This window comes from Varanus komodoensis, unplaced genomic scaffold (genome assembly GCF_004798865.1).
Source record: "Varanus komodoensis strain SLA01 unplaced genomic scaffold, ASM479886v1 scaffold9, whole genome shotgun sequence".
NCBI lineage: Eukaryota > Metazoa > Chordata > Lepidosauria > Squamata > Varanidae > Varanus > Varanus komodoensis.
The window spans coordinates 6,060,832-6,078,632 of NW_025336598.1; the positions used below are offsets into that span (position 1 = coordinate 6,060,832).

General features: G+C 43.3%; 1 protein-coding gene across 8 annotated transcripts in view; it reads left to right on the plus strand.

The window, feature by feature from the left end:
* HTT (huntingtin) overlaps positions 1 to 17,801 on the plus strand; it is a 454,323-nt gene that overhangs the window by 287,008 nt on the left and 149,514 nt on the right. For all 8 annotated transcript variants that reach the window (XR_006413521.1, XM_044417924.1, XM_044417925.1 and 5 more), the window contains one exon: positions 10,031 to 10,241. Coding sequence is in view for 7 of the 8 variants with exons in the window: in XM_044417924.1 (XP_044273859.1) it covers positions 10,031 to 10,241 (211 nt within the window). In the remaining variant the exon portion in view is untranslated. The remainder of the gene's footprint in view (positions 1 to 10,030; positions 10,242 to 17,801) is intronic.

Genomic DNA, 17,801 nt, shown 5'->3' on the forward strand with positions numbered 1-17,801 from the left:
ATTAGCTTTCAACTTTCAGTCTGCCCCTTGAGGATCAGAAAACAATCCTTGTCATCCTTTACTTGTTTCTCTAAATTAAACTGTACTGAGGACCATATAAATTGCAACCCCTTTTTTTCTTAGTATCAGGAAATGAAAAGAAGGTTGGTTCATATCTTAAATGAAACAAAACGTTTGAATGGGATTTTAATACATGTGCTCTGTGTGTGTGTACGAGAGAGAGAGAGAATCATAGAATAGTAGAGTTGGAAGGGGCCATGAAGGTCATCAGCTAAAACCCCCTGCTGTTGCAGGACACCAATTTACACCATCCCACTAAGATGCCTGTCCAGTTTCTTTTTGAATGTCTCTAGTGTGGGAGAGTCTACCACCTCTTTAGGAAGCTGGTTACACTGTTGTATTGCTCTGACAGTGAAGAAGCTTTTCCTGATATCTAGCCTGAATCTGTGTTGTAGCAGCTTATATTGATTATTCTGTGTCCTACATTCTGGTATCAGCAAGAAGAGATCTTGACCTTTTTCTTTGAGAGAGAGAAATTCACAAGCATAACTTCAAAGAAGCCCTACTGTCTATGTCATGTACTCATTAATCATCTGGATGAAATTAACTTAATCATTTGTGATATACAGTGGTACCTTGGCTCCCAAATGCCTCAGTTCATGACCAAATCTGTCGTGAACAGAAATTTCAGAAAAATTTTGCCTCAGTTCACGAACTCTGCATTGGGTGACAACCACAATTGCAACCATGTTGCCACATGAACATGATCGCGATTGCGGCCATCTTCCCTGCACGAGCGCGATCGCAAGTGCACCCGTCTTCCCTGCACTAGCGCGATCGCAAGTGCACCCATCTTCCCTGCACGAGCGCGATTGTGAGCGCGCCCATCTTCCCTGTACGAGTGTGAGCGTGATCGCAAACGAGATCACGAGCGCGCCCATCTTCCCTGTACGAGCGTGAGTGGGCCCGTCTTCCTGGTGGCCAGATAACAGACAAATGCACCAGGACGCAGGCCACAAGGTAAAGTGGTACACAGACAAAGGCCAAATCACAGGTCAAAGTACGGAATGGCCCAAGATTAAAACCAGGAGTCAGACATAGAGCCAGATGAGGTGCTGTCCAATAAACAAGATCATGGTCAAAACAAGTTGGGAGTCAGGAGACAGTAAGACAGTTTGATAAGGAGTAAGTACCTTGGAGCAGGAACTGGAGCAGGAAGCAGAAAAGGAGCAGGAACAAGAACCACAAACTGGAGCAGGAACAAAGAGTAGGAGCAGGACTCGGGGACAATGCTCAAAACTTGTTTGCAGCACATATATTGATCAGTGTACAAGACCATATTAGATCCAAGGTTTAGCTACAGATGATCCCACTAGCTACTTAAAAATGATCTAAATTAGATAATTCTGTTTAATCCATATTTCACAGGGGAATTAATTGCTCTTGCTCAGTACAAAAGCTTAATTGCCTTGTTTCCCTGAAAATAAGACTGGGTCTTATATTAATTTTTGCTCCATTAGGGCTTATTTTCAGGTGATGTCTTATTTTTTCTTAGGAAAGCTGTAAGATTCTTGCCCCAAGAGACCTCCATGATTCCTTTCTTGTACTCGATGGAATAGTTCTTTCTTTTTGCACTCATCTGGGGGTCAAAATATTATTCTCTTTAAATCTACCATTAAACCAAATGTTAATTGAAGACTTACGAGACAGGAGTGGCAACACACAAGTGCATTAAGTATGTCCATTACAACACAAGACGTATTGAATTATGAAACACATCCGTTCGTTATCAAGTGCATATGTTATTCATGCGTTGTGTCCGTACTCCAATTAGTCATTTGGCAGTAAGTCTAAAGTTCATCGGTTTACATAGGTGTTTACCTTTCAGCCAAAGGCACCCACTTGGGTATTTACAAATAATTATAATTTATATTATCATTTATTTTAAGTATGGATGTCAATAATATTATTGATTTATATTTAATCATATATTAATATTTTATAATTCAATAATACATTGTGTGTTACAATGGACGTACTAAATGCATCCATCTGGCTGATGAGCTTAACTGGGGCTGATTTTTGGGGTAGTGCTTATATTACGAGCATCCTGAAAAATCAAGCTAGGGCTTATTTTCTGGTTAGGTCTTATTTTCGGGGAAATATGGTACATATAAGACTTGTAGCAGCTGAAAATCTCTCTGTGAAAATGCTAAATTTCTCTTTTGTGGCCTCTGTGCATTACACATATAGGCTCTGTGCATGCATAGAGCCCATTGCTGGGAAGATTGAATATTTAAGAGCCTTTTTGCAGGAACCCCTCCCCCTCCCCAGTGTCCATATAAAAGGGAGGTGCTCCTGCCATTTTCCTCAGTTCTTTGAGTGCCTTCAGTGCCTTGAGAAGTTCTTTCTCTGTTACTATTTTCCCTGAGAATTTTCCCCATCCTATATCTTGCTTTTTGATAGCATAGTGCCTCTTTTCTGTATTCCCATTTTTCCTGATTCCTTTACAAACTTTTTTCCCTCAACCACTTTTTTTGACTTCCCTTCCAACCCCCCAAAAACTCCCAAAATTAAACCTCTTCATTTCCCTGCTCTGTTCCATCTTTCTTTAAAAAAATAAAACCTTCCACCATTTCTCTCTTCTTGTTTGCTTCTCCGGTGGCATCAAAGGCACCTTTCTGTAGCTCTGGGCAGAGCTAAGCTGCCTCAAACAAATGGACACTAGCTTTTTCTGCTGTGCTTGGGAGAAGGGCATGTCATAGATCAGTGCCACATGACCTTTATGAAACATACTCGTAAGCAGCATGCAGACCATCTTGCACAGAGCTGTGGAATAAGGCCCTCCATGTGGTTAACGCCCTAGGTGTGCCTGAGCTTGCCTGTCCATCTACAGTTGTTTCCACAGCTTCACAGAGGCCCATGCCTTCAGCCACTGCCCATCTGTGGCTCTATTTATGGCTCCACCACCTCCTCTGACTCCAGGAAAATTGGTGAAACTCAGAAAGGCAAAAAGTTAGCCAAGAGGGTCAAATAGGCAAGATCAGGACACCCTTGGTCGGCAAAGCTAAGTGGTACCATCAGACACTTGGCTGGTACCAACCACTTTGGAACCAACCTCTCAAACATTTCCTCAGCACCAAGACTCAAACCCATCTCCGACTTGGAGTTTGAGGGAGAAATCTCTCCATCAGCCATGGTTTTGAGGGTACCAGTTATGTCATCACTGGCCTGATGTCTAGTGGACTCACTTGATACTGATGACCCCAGAGATTGCTCTCCCCCATCTTGGACTGGGACAGTCTCATTGGTTCCACAGTCCTACCAAGGATTTTTCAATCCATGGGTCTTCTACCACCAAGGTCCCATGTATTATCCTCAGTACTAGCTGATACACTCTGCCAATGTCTTCAGGGAACAAGGACATTTTGTTCAGCCACCACCATCCTTTTGCCCACCATCCTCGCCAAGATTTCAGCCAACTTCATTGCCTCAAGAATTTCATGAATGCTGGAATCCCTGCCTCTACACTGCCATGCTGATCTAGCTCTCCTCTCTCCAATCCATCCTTGGTGCCGGATGCTGAGGATTATGAGCGTAGTGAAGAGATATCTCCAGTCAAGTCCAGGTTGTGGATGTTGGGGGCCACACCTCTCCCTCAGTGGACATGGATAGTTTCACTGAGCAAATACAGCAATGCAACACAGCAGCAATCTGAGATGGTGTCATACCCAGTCTTCAACACGAGCCAGACTGATGAATTGACTGTTGGCAATGACCGCAGTGTCAAAGAAATTGGAGGGAATCTGTCAGGTGCAGGAAAAGGATGTTGCCTTCCTTTTTCAACACAGCAAGCCAAACTTGGTAGTTGTTGAGTTGGTTCAAGGAAGGAAGTGACATCAACATTCTACCCCCTCTGACATTGAGGAATGCCACCTGGACACTCTGGTGAGGCATATCTATGCTTCTGCAGCTTTGAAACTGAAAGTCTCCAACTAACCAGACTACCATGGGAAGTACCAGCTGCTCTTGTGGAAGAAGCTGGACTGCCTCTGTGACTACTTACATGAACAACAGAAGGACTTTGTCAGGGTATTCCAGGAAGAAGCAGTGTGCCTCTCCTGGACACAGATCAATTCTGCCAGGCACCAGGCAGACTGTGGAACCAAGGTGGTGATTGGCGCAGTAGCTTTGTTCATCAGATCTGTTGCAGGAGGCCCATTCCCATGTTAAGGACTTGCCCTTCAACAGGAATGAGCTCTTCAATATGAAGACTGATGAGCAGATGGACACGACATATAATGCATAAACTATTGCAAAGGAGATGTACTTCTTCCAACTCCATTCTGCCAGGCCAGGGACAGGGGCCTTTCTATTTGCTGGGCTGCCAAACAGAGAGCACAGCACCAAACACAGGTACCCTTTCATAGACAGAAGGATGCTACTTCCAGATTCTCCCAGGATCAAAGATGCTCTTATAAGGGTGAGAGTGGGCTGCAAGGACTAGACACTGGGGCTGGCACCTTACCTGCTTCCCTACGTGTTTCTTTGGATTTTAAGGAGTGTCTCTCTCCCTGCTTGTCTTACCTGTCAGGAAATCATGACTTGGGTACTATTGATCATCCAGAGGAGTTACTGGATCAAGTTTGATGCCCTCTCCCCATCAATACTGTGTGTGGAACATCCTCTTTGCCAGCATTGATGGATGAGATACATTTACTGTTATTGAAGAGAGTGATTGAGCCAATTACCACTCCTCATTATGGGATTTTCTCATGCCACTTCATGGTACTGAAGTGAGATGGAATCTGGAAAAATTGAATTTCTTTATTTCACCCAAAAAGTTCCAGATGGTTACCCTCCAAGTCATTCTCTTTCTACTCCAATGAAGGGACTGGTTTGTATTCATTGACCTTAAGGATGCACATCTTCGCATATTGTCAGCACTGTCCTACAGACGTGTTTTCCCTTTCCAAGTAGGGAGAGAGCCGTTTCAGTTTTCAGTTTTACCCTTTGAATTTTCAGATGACCTCAGGGTTTTTAGAAAATGCATGTCCATATTGTGGGCCTGCCTACATTTACTAGGAGTCCAGTTATATCTGTATCTGGACAACTGGTTGTTGGTGGCTCCTACCAGATCTGAATTGCTTGAGGCAATTGACACCATTCGTTTTTAGTTAGATGGACTGGGTCTCTGCTTAAATTTCAAAAAGTCTGTTTTCTACACTTCCCAGTCTATCCTCTTCATGTCTATCCTCTCCACCATAGCAGTAGCCTATCTTCTGGAACCCTGAGCATCAGAACTTCTCAAGATGGACTTCAGGCTTCACTCGTGAAGTGTAGCATCAGTCCTCCAGATTCAGTGACTCCACAGACTCATGGTAGCAACTGTCTTGGTAATTCCCTCTGGATGCAACCACTTCACCCAGGGTTCATGCACACCTTTGATTTTGAAGTTGATCATCCAAAGAAGTGCCTCTGGTGCTTGCTGCAGTCTGTTCCAGCCTCACCTGGTAGACCCAGCATGCCAGACTTTCCAAAGGAATGTCATGCCTCAACTCCAAGCCATCATTTATGGTCATGACGGATGCCCTCCTGATCAGATGAGGAACCTGATGGGGCTCACTGCAAACACAAGGGATGTGGAACAAGTTGGAAGTCTGCAAGTACAGAAATAATCTCAAGTTGCTTGCAGTGAAGAAGACTCCTGTGGTGTTCCAGGCATTTTTACCAGAATACCATGTGCAGATCACTATGGAGTATACCATAGTGGTGTTCTACAGGCACCAGATAGATTCTGTTAGTTCAGCTAACCATTTGAATCTGAGATTGGTACATCACCTTGACTCCTGTTCATGTTGCCGGAACTGACAGCAGTTTAGTGGACTTATTAAGCAGAAGGGGTCTCAACATCTCCAAGTGTCAGATGGTTCCAGAGACAGTTACAATTAAGCAACCTGCCTATTCTTCTAGCTTGATCTTAAAAGGTAGTTGATTCATCATAAAGGCTAGCACTTTCTTCTTACCTTACTGCTATCTTCAACTGGTCGTAGCAAAACCAAAACATTCCTATTCGATGTACAGGTTCACATACATTGCCCTTCTTTTTCTCCCCCACCTTTCTCTGGCCTTGATAATATAACCACCCCCACTTTGTGGCTTGATCACTTTAGCTGCATGAAATCCCAATGACAGTTACGTTCAAGCAGAGTAGCCAGCCAGATTTCTCTCAGGCATGCTCTCTCACAACCACTTTTTGATAGATGTTATTCACAAAAGATAATCATTAGAATTTCATGCTACCTTATCAGCAAATATTTACAAAGCAGTTAGAATTGCACAATACCACAGTTTAGCAACCAAGTGTTGCACAAGTATTGCATTCTACTTTTCTGTCAAAGAACACATATTTATAGGACTCCTTTCTCAGAAGGAATATTCACAAATCAGAATACATTGTGTTATACATTGCTTTTACAGTAACAAATACCAGAGAGTCTCAGATTTTGCTCAATGTCCTTTTTGAAGCAGTAATAATTATTAGCACGACTCTTATTAATGCTGACCTGCTGCAGGCTGCAGAACTAGTTTTAGATGAGATTCCAGTTGACTACACCATCCAGCCTTCTCCTAGCCTTAGGATGCCAGGTAGACATAAACATGCCCTGACACCTGTGGGCATGGGCATGCCCACTTGATATCATTTGGTCCTGTCTGGTCCTGGGGCCAGGGCACAGGCTTCACAGCATGTATGCTTTCTTGGCTAGGGAAGCCCTGCACATGCCCAAACTGACCTAGCCTCTGGAGGAGCAGTGATGATTAGACTGGCTTTGCCCTGTCTATGCCTACCCTGCCTCTTTTCTGCATTTGGAGGAAGTGGGCAAGCCAGGTGAAGCTGAAGTGGCAGGGTCCCCTTCACTTTTTCAACAGAGAATTGGCCAAGGTAAAAGTGACCAAATCCCTTTGCTTCCACTGCATTCCCTCTATCTAGCCACCTCAAAACCTTGCCATAGAATTCCACAAGGTTTGTCTGGCAAGACCTGTTATTACGGAAGCTGTGTTGTGTGGCTGCCAGCATCCCTTCCCTATCTAGCAACACTAGATGTCTCACTATTATGAGCCTTTCCATTGTCTTTCCTACAATGGACATAAGGCTAACTGGTCTGTAATTCCCCATGTCCCTTCTACTACCCTTTTTGAAAATTGGGACCACTGACACCACCCTCCAGTCCTCTGAAACCTCACCTGTTCTCCTCGAGGCCTCAAAAAGGGAGGCCAGCAGGCATGAGAGAACCCCTGCTAATTCTCTAAGCACTCTTGGGTGTAACCCATCAGGGTCTGGCACCTTTGTAATGTCCAATGCCCTAAGGTGCCCCTCAACTTCTAGGGGGTTGACTCTAATCTGTGCCCCTAAGTCCCCAGCCTCATCTAATCTCCTATGCAGATATCCCTCGACCTGCTTTGGGGAGAACACAGAGGCAAAATAGTCATTCAGCATCTGTGCCTGTTCCTTCACATCAGTCACTGGATCCCCTTCCTCCTTATTAAGTGGTCCCAAGACCAGCTTTGCAAAAGCCCCAATACCTCCTCCTGGTATACCCTTTTGTCTATTTTCCCCAGTACCCATTTCCTATCTAATCCCTCTAACCACCTCCTTTCACATCCATGGCAGCCCTCTCCTTTGCCTCCTCGCCTTACTAACTAGAGGTATCGTCAAGGCCTGCACCTCCAAAACCTCCCTTTTGAGTGCCATCTGCTACTCTTTGACTCCCTTGCCTTCCAGTAACCTATCCCAGTAGACTTTCCCCAGCCTGGCCTTCAGTTGGCCAAAGTTGGCCCTTGTGAATTCCCAGCTTCTAATGCTCGACCTGCTGTATATCCCTATTCCCCTGATCTCAAAGCAAAGGATGGAGTGATCACTTGCATCCAGAGCTCCCCTAATCTGTACCTCATCTATCAGCTTCTCCCTGTTGGTCAAAACCAAGCCAAGGATAACCCCCCCCCCCCATCACCTGTCGGACCCTCTGCATGAAAAACCTGCATGATAAACATATAAAATTTTTATAGCCTCTAAATTGAGAATTGAGTGTAGAATTGAGGAGAAGACTATCTGGGCCCAAATGTATTTGATTTTCTTTCCTAGAGCTTTGAAGTCTGATGCTATTTCATCAAAGCTTCTCCTGGTGGTGTTATTCTCATATAAATGAGAAGGGAGGAGTATTTTCAGTAAGTTATGTGAATTTATGGGTTATATTGTTAAACTTGGTTCGAGGGAGATAAAATAACTGGTGAATCGCTTGATCATCGTGACATACATATTTTTTCATTCCTCACAGCAAGGCGTCTCCCACAACTAACATTCTTCTCTTATTATTACTGCAAACTGTAGTATTTCTCTTATTTGGTCATCTTTTAACCTCTTGCTCAACATCTCTCAGTGTGTCATCAAGTTAATTCACAGCAGTTCAAAAGTACACTTCCAGGATTCTCTTCTTCAGCTTGCTGTGACACATCTTGCTTCTGTATTGCTCTTAGCTGTTGTACTTCCACCTCTCTGTCTAAAAACTCTTCTATTACTTCCTTGAGGCTATACACTTGCTGCTCCCATACTTTCACCTTTTCCTCTAGTAGAGCTACTAGTTTGCACTTGTTGCACATGTAGGTCATGTTGACCTCAGACAGGAAAACAAACATTGCATAGACATTGGACTTCACCACCACTGCAGAGTCTTTTCAGTCCTTTCTTTCTGCTGCTGTTTTAATTCTACTTGCTGGGCCTGTTTTAGCAAGTAGTCCTTCCACCTGTCTTCCCAGAAGGTTACCAAACAATTCCATCAGTAAATGGGAATGTGTTACAAGGAAGAAAACAAAGAGGAAGAAAAATTAAGGGAAAAGAGAAAGTAAGGAGAAAAACGTTTTAAAACGAAGGGAAAAATTACAGATCATCTCCACCAAACTCTGCCACCAAATTCCTGTTAGCCCTCCTTGTTGGCTGCTTGTATCCCAAGTCCCTAGACCAGTTGGGGCAGCTTCCTTTGATCTGCTCAGCTAGGAGTCAGGAACCAGAATCAATGTTATTTTATTTTCATCCTTTTTATATAAATCACCCTTGCTTGCAATTCATTTACCCCCAGTTTGCCTCAGTCAGCAAAGAAGCCCCATGATATCATGGTCCTGTATTGCCTTATGAAGCACCCAGCTTTACTGATAGAAGAATGCTCCTTCTCACTGTTTGACTCAGTATGCCCACTACTGATGTAAACAACAAACTGGCATGGGTCAACTCACAAGAGGATTCAAGGTTCAGATGTAAAGCAATAGTGGACCAGGACAAGATGGAGCATCTTTGGTGGTATCAAGTACTCCAATTTCCCCACCTAGATTTGGGCTTGAAAGACCAAGAAAAACTGTGTGTGCATAGAAGTAAGTTGTAAGCAAGCACAATTTGTAACATTGCACATCACTGATTACAAGGCACATCAGTTAAGGCAACGCCTAGTTTTCCTAAGGGCTTTGTGGAGATTGAGTCAGTATCAAATTACCATAATTCTAGCCTTAATTTGATAGGGTCTTTAAAACCATTAATAGTTATTATGTATTAAGATCAAGTCTGCTTAAATACAAATGAACTATCCACAATTTATTAGATTTTTGCACTTGACATTAATATTTTCAGAATGCTTCATAATCATGGCATCTTGTAATATATGGCCTCCAAATTTCAAAATTTGCATGCTGTGAATGTTCTTTGGGCCTCTGTGTAATGTATTTGAGGTTGAAAGAAATTTACATTATAAGATAGCCAGTTAACTCACACCTGAGTAATATAGCTGGTTATATATGCTATTGCATTAAGTCATATATTAATTAAATTTTTATTTTATTATTGTTAGCTATCTTGAGTGTTGTTTTTGGTAGAAAATCAGAAAATACATTTAATGAACAAATTGCAGTTGTTTTATTCAGAATTTCAAATTTGCGTAAAACTGTCTTCTTGCCAACCTTTCTTCTACTGTTTGATTTTTTTCAGGACTTCAATATAAGCCTTCTTGCTCCTTGTTTAAGGCTTGGCATGAATGAAATCTTCAAAGATCAGAAGAGCCTTTTTGAAACTGCCCGTACAGTAACCCTCAGTCATGTGACTGCTGTGGTAAAAGACCTTCCCACCAATCATCACATTTTTCAGCCATTGCAAGCAATTGAGACATCAGCATACTGGAACAAGCTAAGCACTATCATTGGTAATATTAGTAAATAGCATTTGTTCTTATCAAGCACTTTTTCACATAACAATGTTAACCAAGCTAAATCTGAGGAACCAATACTTCTCTGAGTGTTGCTGCTGTGCCAGATTAATGAGTAACTGAACCTGCAGAAGGCTGTGGACTGTTCTCCTAACAGGGTACCTGGAGAGAAAAACCATGCCACTTCTGTGTAATTTAAAGTCTGTTTGCTGAAGTAAGGCCACTTTTCATGGTCAAACATCAGCAGTAGTTTTCTGTCTCTCATTGTCAGGCCAAACAATGAATTCTTAGTTAATCAGAACCAGTGTTTCAGGTAACTGAGTTCACATTTTTCTACCTGAAACTTACTTGACTTCACAGAGAACTGCGGTCTAAAGTAATTTTGAGGAGACCAGAGAGGAGGGCTTGTTTTTGTATCTTTATTTCAAACTTTCTTCAACGATCACCATTCTGTACTGGCTCAATCAGAACTTTCAGTACTGTGCACTCAGGAGGCTAGTCCCAAAGCTGGACCCAGTATCAGAGCCCTCGGTTTCTGAGGGAGGAATCCATGACCCATTGCCTCAACATCTGACCCTTCTCCCATTGTCAACAGCTTTGGTATCAGATCTCCTGGGTGCTATCTCTCTGACATTGGTGGAACCAAGTCATCCTGGGAAGTGAACACCACAACAAGTGTTCCCTTACTTCTCTGTCTAACTGGAAAAGATGCTCAGAATGGTTCACCCTGCCACCTCATCAGAGTTACTATGAACCATGGAGATATTCTCAAGACTGAGTTTGTTTGTTTCATTCCACTTCTATCCTGTCCCCATAACCTGAAAGTTCTGGACAGCTTCTCTGAGGGCTTACAAATGCTGAAAACAGCAAATATATACAGTAAATAAAACAAAAAAATAACAAAATACAATAAAATTGTAAAACCACGCACAGCATGACAAAACGCAACCAGTAAATGTTGCAATTAGTACTGCAACTCTCAATACTGGCAGGAGCTCCATCCTGAGCCCTACTTAAGAGAATGGGAAAGCTTTTACACAGAGTCCTCATTCTGCAGTCCCTTGCCTTGCTACCTAGGGTTCCAGTGTCAACATCTCAGCCAACTGCATCTCTTTAGGGACTCCCAGTAAATCATGTCATAGCCACCACCATATGACCATTCTAGTCTTTGTCTCCTACTTCCTCCACATGAACTAGAGGGTATCCAATCTCTCCTCTCTCCAGTGTTGAGGCCTAGTCATCTAACTTGCCTTGTGCTCATCAGAGGCTCTGTCCTTATCTTTTGTGGAAGTGGCTCTGGAGACTCACAACCTTTCCCCTCCATCTGAAGACTCAGGACATTTTTGGGAACAAATTGCCAAGCCTGCCCCAGTTTTTCATCATGGTCTCTGTGCATCACATATACTATACAGTGCCTGCATTTGGGAAAATTCTCTTGGCCTCTTAATATTTTTGGCAGGAATTCCTCCCCCTTCCCCCCCCATGTAAATAGGTGGAGTCTCTGCCCTACCGCTAGTCTGCTTTCGACCACCATTCACTGTGCCTTGTGTTCTCTGTCTTACTTTTGATTTCCCTCACAAAAATCACAAAATTTCCTCACCAAAAAAACAAACAAAAAAAAATCTTTCTAAACCCTTATAGGACTTTTTCTCTATTCAATTTATATCCTTCTCTACCTCTTTATCCCCTTAATTCCCCTTCCCCCTGCAACCAACTTCTATCCCCCTCACAAAAAATATATAAAACACTCCCCACTATCGTTTACTTCTATTCTTCCTCACTTATCTTGTTTCTTCTTTCTCAATGAGGCAGTGTTCTGCCTTTAGAAAGTGTACACAGTGTGCAGTGAAAATGCAGACTCACACTTGCTTTGCCTGCTGTGTCTCAGAGAAGGACATCACATGGACTAGTGCATCCACTGTCTTGCTTTCACGAAACAAGCACTCAAAAATCATGAAAGCAGACTGAAGAAGGAACTCTGGGGTAGAGCTCTTATTGCCAAGAAGGAGGCTATCTTTGGCAAATCTACACCTGAAAAGGGCACTGCTGAGCGCTCAGAGTCAGCTATTCAACCAATGGCTAAGTGCTCCAGGACTGCAAAAAAGCATCCTAATTGGTCCCAATCTCCGAAAAATATCATAAGGAGAAACATAAACATCTTGAAACCAAAGAGGCTTAGAAGGAGAAACATCCCACGAAGGAGAAGCCAGAAAAGAAATGCAAGCAGCACTCCCATGTGGCTTACACAGAGTTTCTGCTCTGGATGGAAATGGAATCAAGCCAATTGGTACTGAGACAGCCTCCAAGTTCCACCAGTTTGAACAACTCCAAGGTTGTCTCCACGCCATGCAGCAAGGCCGTCTCCTTGCTCCCAGGCTAGTCCATCTGGGTCGAGTCACCCCAAACCAACACTACGCACATCCATCTCAGATGGAGAAATTCAGGAGTCTCCTGCACAATCTCTGATACCATCTGAACTGTCGGTATGAGTGATTCATGACCCTCAGGAGCAAGTCCAAGGTCCTCACATGCCAACTTTGCATGGACCACATTCCACTGAACCCTCTTCAGGTTCGATCTCCATGTGTTTGAACCGGAGATTCCTCAGTGCAGAAGGAGCCAGTATTGGATGACCCCTCTGTTTCAAGGATATGGACCTGGATTTGCTTGGAATTACTCCCCACCATACAGACCTCCATATCCATTGCCTGCACCATGTCGTAGACCACAACAGCCCACAGATCTGCCATTGACATCCTGGGATGAGACTACTGTTGCTGCCCATCCAGAAGAAGAAAGATCACCAACTCGCTCTTCTTCTCCAAGTATGATCTACGTATCAGACGCGGATTCTGAGACTGCTGAGCAAGCGTCCACTTCACCTGACCTCATGATGTTGATGCAAGGTCTGGGATCACGTGGAGAAAGCCTGGGCTGTTTTTCAGAGTAAGTGACATGCATGGCAATATTACTGGGAATTGACATCCAACAACACACCGACCCAGAACAAGATAACATTTATGATGTTATTAGGATGGAGGATGCAGTCCCATTGGTCCTACCATACTCCCCCATGCTATAATGAGCAATAACAGAAATGTAGGGAACTACCAGACCATCTGCATTCAACATCTCAGCACCTCAAATCCATGTATAAGGTCAAGGAGTAGGACATTCCCTTTTTTTTAAAGATATCCATGCCTGAATTTGGTGGTCATCAAATCTGCACAGGCCTGTCAGAATCAAGAGCACACTGCACTGGCTGCTCGAGAAGAGTGGAAAATTGACATGATGCCTTGCCAAATATACTCAGCAATGGAACTCAGACTGCGAATCTCGAATTACGAGGCTACCATGGCTCGCTACCAATACTTCCTCTGGGAAAAGATGGAATCCCTTGCTGCAATTCTACCAGCCTAACAGAGAGATTTGGCAAGAGTCTTCATTGGAGAAGCCATGTAATTGTCCAAGCAACAACTGGCAAAAGTGAGACATCATGTAGACTGCGATTCCAGAGTGCTCATCGGTGCACTGGCTCTCAGACATCACACCTGGTTATGTATGAGCAATCTGCTGCAGGAGACAAGGCAGAGAGTAGAAAACATGACCTTCGACGGCACCAGTCTCTTTCACTACAAGGCTGATGGGAAGTTAAATACCATCCACAAGGTACAACTAGCAGCTAGATTCATAGTATGGGAACCCACTGGACATCAACGTCATAAGTGGCCATGGAATCAACAGTTCCAATCTTGCCCCTTCCAGCAGAGTTACCTCACTGGACGCCTGTCCATCGGTCAGAGACCAATTCGATCCTGCTGTACTGATACACCTTAGTAGCAGCCCAGCAAGAAAAGGCTTGATACAAACAAGTGCCAACGTTGATTGACAGCGCAAATCAGTCCTCCAGTAACTCTACCTTTCCCATTTGGGGATTGACTAAAATATCATCTGCCCATATGGGAATCCATCACATCTGACTGGTGGGTTCTATCCACTATAGAACATAAATATAAAATTGAGTTTGAAATTCTGCCTCATCTCAGTCTGTCGAACATCACCCTCTCTGGTTCTAAAGAAGAAATCAAAACACTGCTATGCAAAGGAGAAATCTGGAAGATAGACCACTCAGAGAGACAGCATGGTTTCTACTTGAGATATTTCACTGTACCAAAGAAGGATGGAGGTCTGCATCCCATCTTAGACCTGTGTGGAGTAAACCATTTATCAAGACCAAGAAATTTAGGATGACCACACTACAAAACATCGTACCATTACTGCAAGAGGAGGACTGGTTTGCATCTTTAGACTTGAAGGATGCTTGTTTCCACATAAGCATATACCCTACCCATAGGCATTTTCTGAGGTTTCTGGTCAGTACGGAAGCTTATGAATTCAGCATGTTCCCATTCAGCCTCACCATGGCACCAAGGGTATGTACTAAATGCATGTCACCTGTTTCTGCCCATCTAAGACTCCAAGGGGTTCAAATTTACCCTTACCTAAGTGATTGACTGCTACTCTCTGTCTACAGAGGGCTTGCTAAAATCAATTACTGTCACCTGCACTTTGCTATGCTAGCTCGGACTGTGCATTAATGATGAGAAATCATTGCTTTTTCCTTTCCAGGTGCTGACATACATCAGAGCCCACTTGTTCACAAGGAGATCATTTTCTCCGTGTAGTCCAAAACCACCTCCTTGTGAGAAAACTGCACGCACGCGGCAAGTGCAAAACCTCTGGGGTGGGCCAGTTAAATGGGCATGGTGGGCCGGATCTGGCCCATGGGCCTTACTTTGAGGACCCATGCTTTACAGCTATCGTAAAGGGTGCTTTCCACATTGAAACACCAGAAGATTATGTACAAAGTGCAGGAAAAAGACACAGCATTCCTTTCCCCACATTTTTGGCCAAATTCCACAGTAATTGAGTCACTGCAAGCAGCTTGCATCCATCTGAGCCTAATGGGAAGGTGCATCTACTCCTCTTTTGTCCTTTGTCTCTGAGTAGCAATTATCAGGCCATCATGGCTTACTACTAGCATTTCTCCTGATACAAAATAGGAACGCTTTGTGACTATATACCAGAGGACCAAAGTGAGTTGACCAGAATGTTCCAGGCAGATGTTCTGCACCTTTTCAGGTTAGTGCAACCTGATACCAAGCAGATTGAAACACAAAGGCAATGATTGAAGCATTAGCCTTGAAGAGGCACACATGACCCCATTCAACCATGGCCTTTCTCAAGAAACTGTCTCAGATCAATGATCTGCATTTTGAAAGGACTCTTTGATGCCAAGATGGATGAGGCTATGGATTTGATCCAGAAGGCCAGGATAAGTGCTAAACAGATGTAGATGAACCAACAGTCACCACCTAGATCTCATAAATGGTTTCACCATAATGCACCCTTCTCAGGTCCAGACAGACCACCCCTCTTGACAGCAGCTGATGTCCCAAGTGAGGCTCTGGGATTCCATGACCAGATACCTCCAAAGACACAAGCAAATGGACCCTGCCAGGCATCCCAGTCTATTTTCTGAAATTTGCACTCTCCCCCATACCCTGTTTTTTGACCATCATTTGTTTCATGTCCTTCCCATGAGGGAATCAATAACATCATGTGCCTGAGATGTAATCTATTGTTGAGTGGGGATACAGGAAGGAATTTTACGCCTTTCCACCACTTGGTATAATAAGGAGTACTAATGCATCTACTCCCTTGATCATGGAGGCATACTACTGTTTTTGAAGGGTGCTATAGAACCAACACCTCCTCAGCTTCAGGATTGCTTTTATTCAAAATATTTTATGATCTTAAAACAGAATGAAGGGCTTCAACTAATCCTGGATCTCCAAAATATCTTTTTCATCACACTGAGGAAGTTCCTTATGGTCACATTACAGACTATTCTACCCTTACTGTATAAAGGAGTCTGGTTTGCTTCTGTAGATGTGCAAGTTGCTTATTTTAATATTTCTATACAGGACTCCTATAGTCATTTCTTACATTTCCAAATAGGATGCTTTCCAATTTTCTGTTCTACTATTTGTTCTGTGGTTTTTTACAAAATGGATGGCAGTTGTCTGCCCATTTATGTCTACAGAAAGTTCAAGTTTGTCCTTATCAAAATGATTGGCTAACTATAGTACCCTCTAATTGAGACTTGCTTCATGCCATCACTATTTCCTGTACTGTATTAAACTCACTGGGACTTTGTATAAATGCAGAAAAACCTTTCTCCTTCCCAGTCAATCCTGTCCTGACTCCATCATCACAAGGGTTTATTTGCCAGAATCCAGGGTGCCTATCCTGATCAATATCCTGTGCAAACAACCCATTCCTACAGATTTTAAAATGTAGGGCTTCTCAGTCTTACGGTAGCATGTGTCCTGGTTGTACCACTCACCAGGTTCCAGAGGATTCGAAATGAGCCCTTATTTGTGTATACTTGTTATCCCATGGAAAACCCTCAATGAACCCATCTTTAATTTCTGAATTCTATTCAGACAAGCCTCAGCTGGTGGGTGCATCATTACAGGCTCATCAAAGGAATTCCATTTGTTCCTCCTGAGCCAGCCTGGATAGGGAGCCCATTGGGGTACCCAAATGATTCTAGGGAACAAGTTTGAATCCCACAAACACGTAAATTATCAGGAAATGCTTCAGTGTAGAAAGCACTCGCAGCTTTGTGAAACTTACCTTTCTCATCATCAGATACATATTGCCATGGGCAACTTTACTATAGTTTTCTACAAGAAAGTGGGAGGCACCCAGTATATCCCTCTAGCCTGTTTGATGATTAACATCTCAGTTTGGTGTGTTGACAGTACCCTCACAATTATCTATATTGCAAGTACTGACGACATCTTAGTGGACGCATTCAGCTGCATGAATCATGCTTCACACGAATGGCAGCTACACACTGGTGTACTGAACAAGATTTTCTCAATGTGGGGGATGCAGGCCATCAAACATTTTGCCACATGGGGCCACTGTTTCTGTTCTAGGAAGGAATAGGCCAAGAATCTTTTGGAAAAGTTTTGCTTATGGATTGGACAGGATGTGCTTCTACCTATTTCCTGCTTTTCCTCTAATCAGGAGAATACTAGCAAAAATTCATTGAGACAGAACAAATAGCATTCTCATCACTCCATGGTGGCCCAGACAGTCATGGTTCATCCAGCTGTTCCAGATGCCCAAATAAAACCTTCCTTCAGCTTTTGTTGTGTCCAAACCTAATTTTCAGAATCAGGAGAAAGTGCTGCACCCAAATGTTCTCACCTTACAGTATAGAGGAACCTTCCTTAACCCTGGGAAGTACCAACCTTCCTGAGAATTGGTACTTCATGCATTTTTGGAGCCTTACTACCATGAGATCTTGTGGGATGCAGTGGAAAGCATTTTCTTCCTTTCATCCCAAGAAGGATTTGACCGGTATTAATGCACAATGAAATATATTCTCCTCCTGTCCTCTATTTCCTCTTTAAAGGGGGATTGAAAATATCATCCATCAGCATCTACTTAGCAGCTGCTTCAGCCTTCTAAATCCAATTA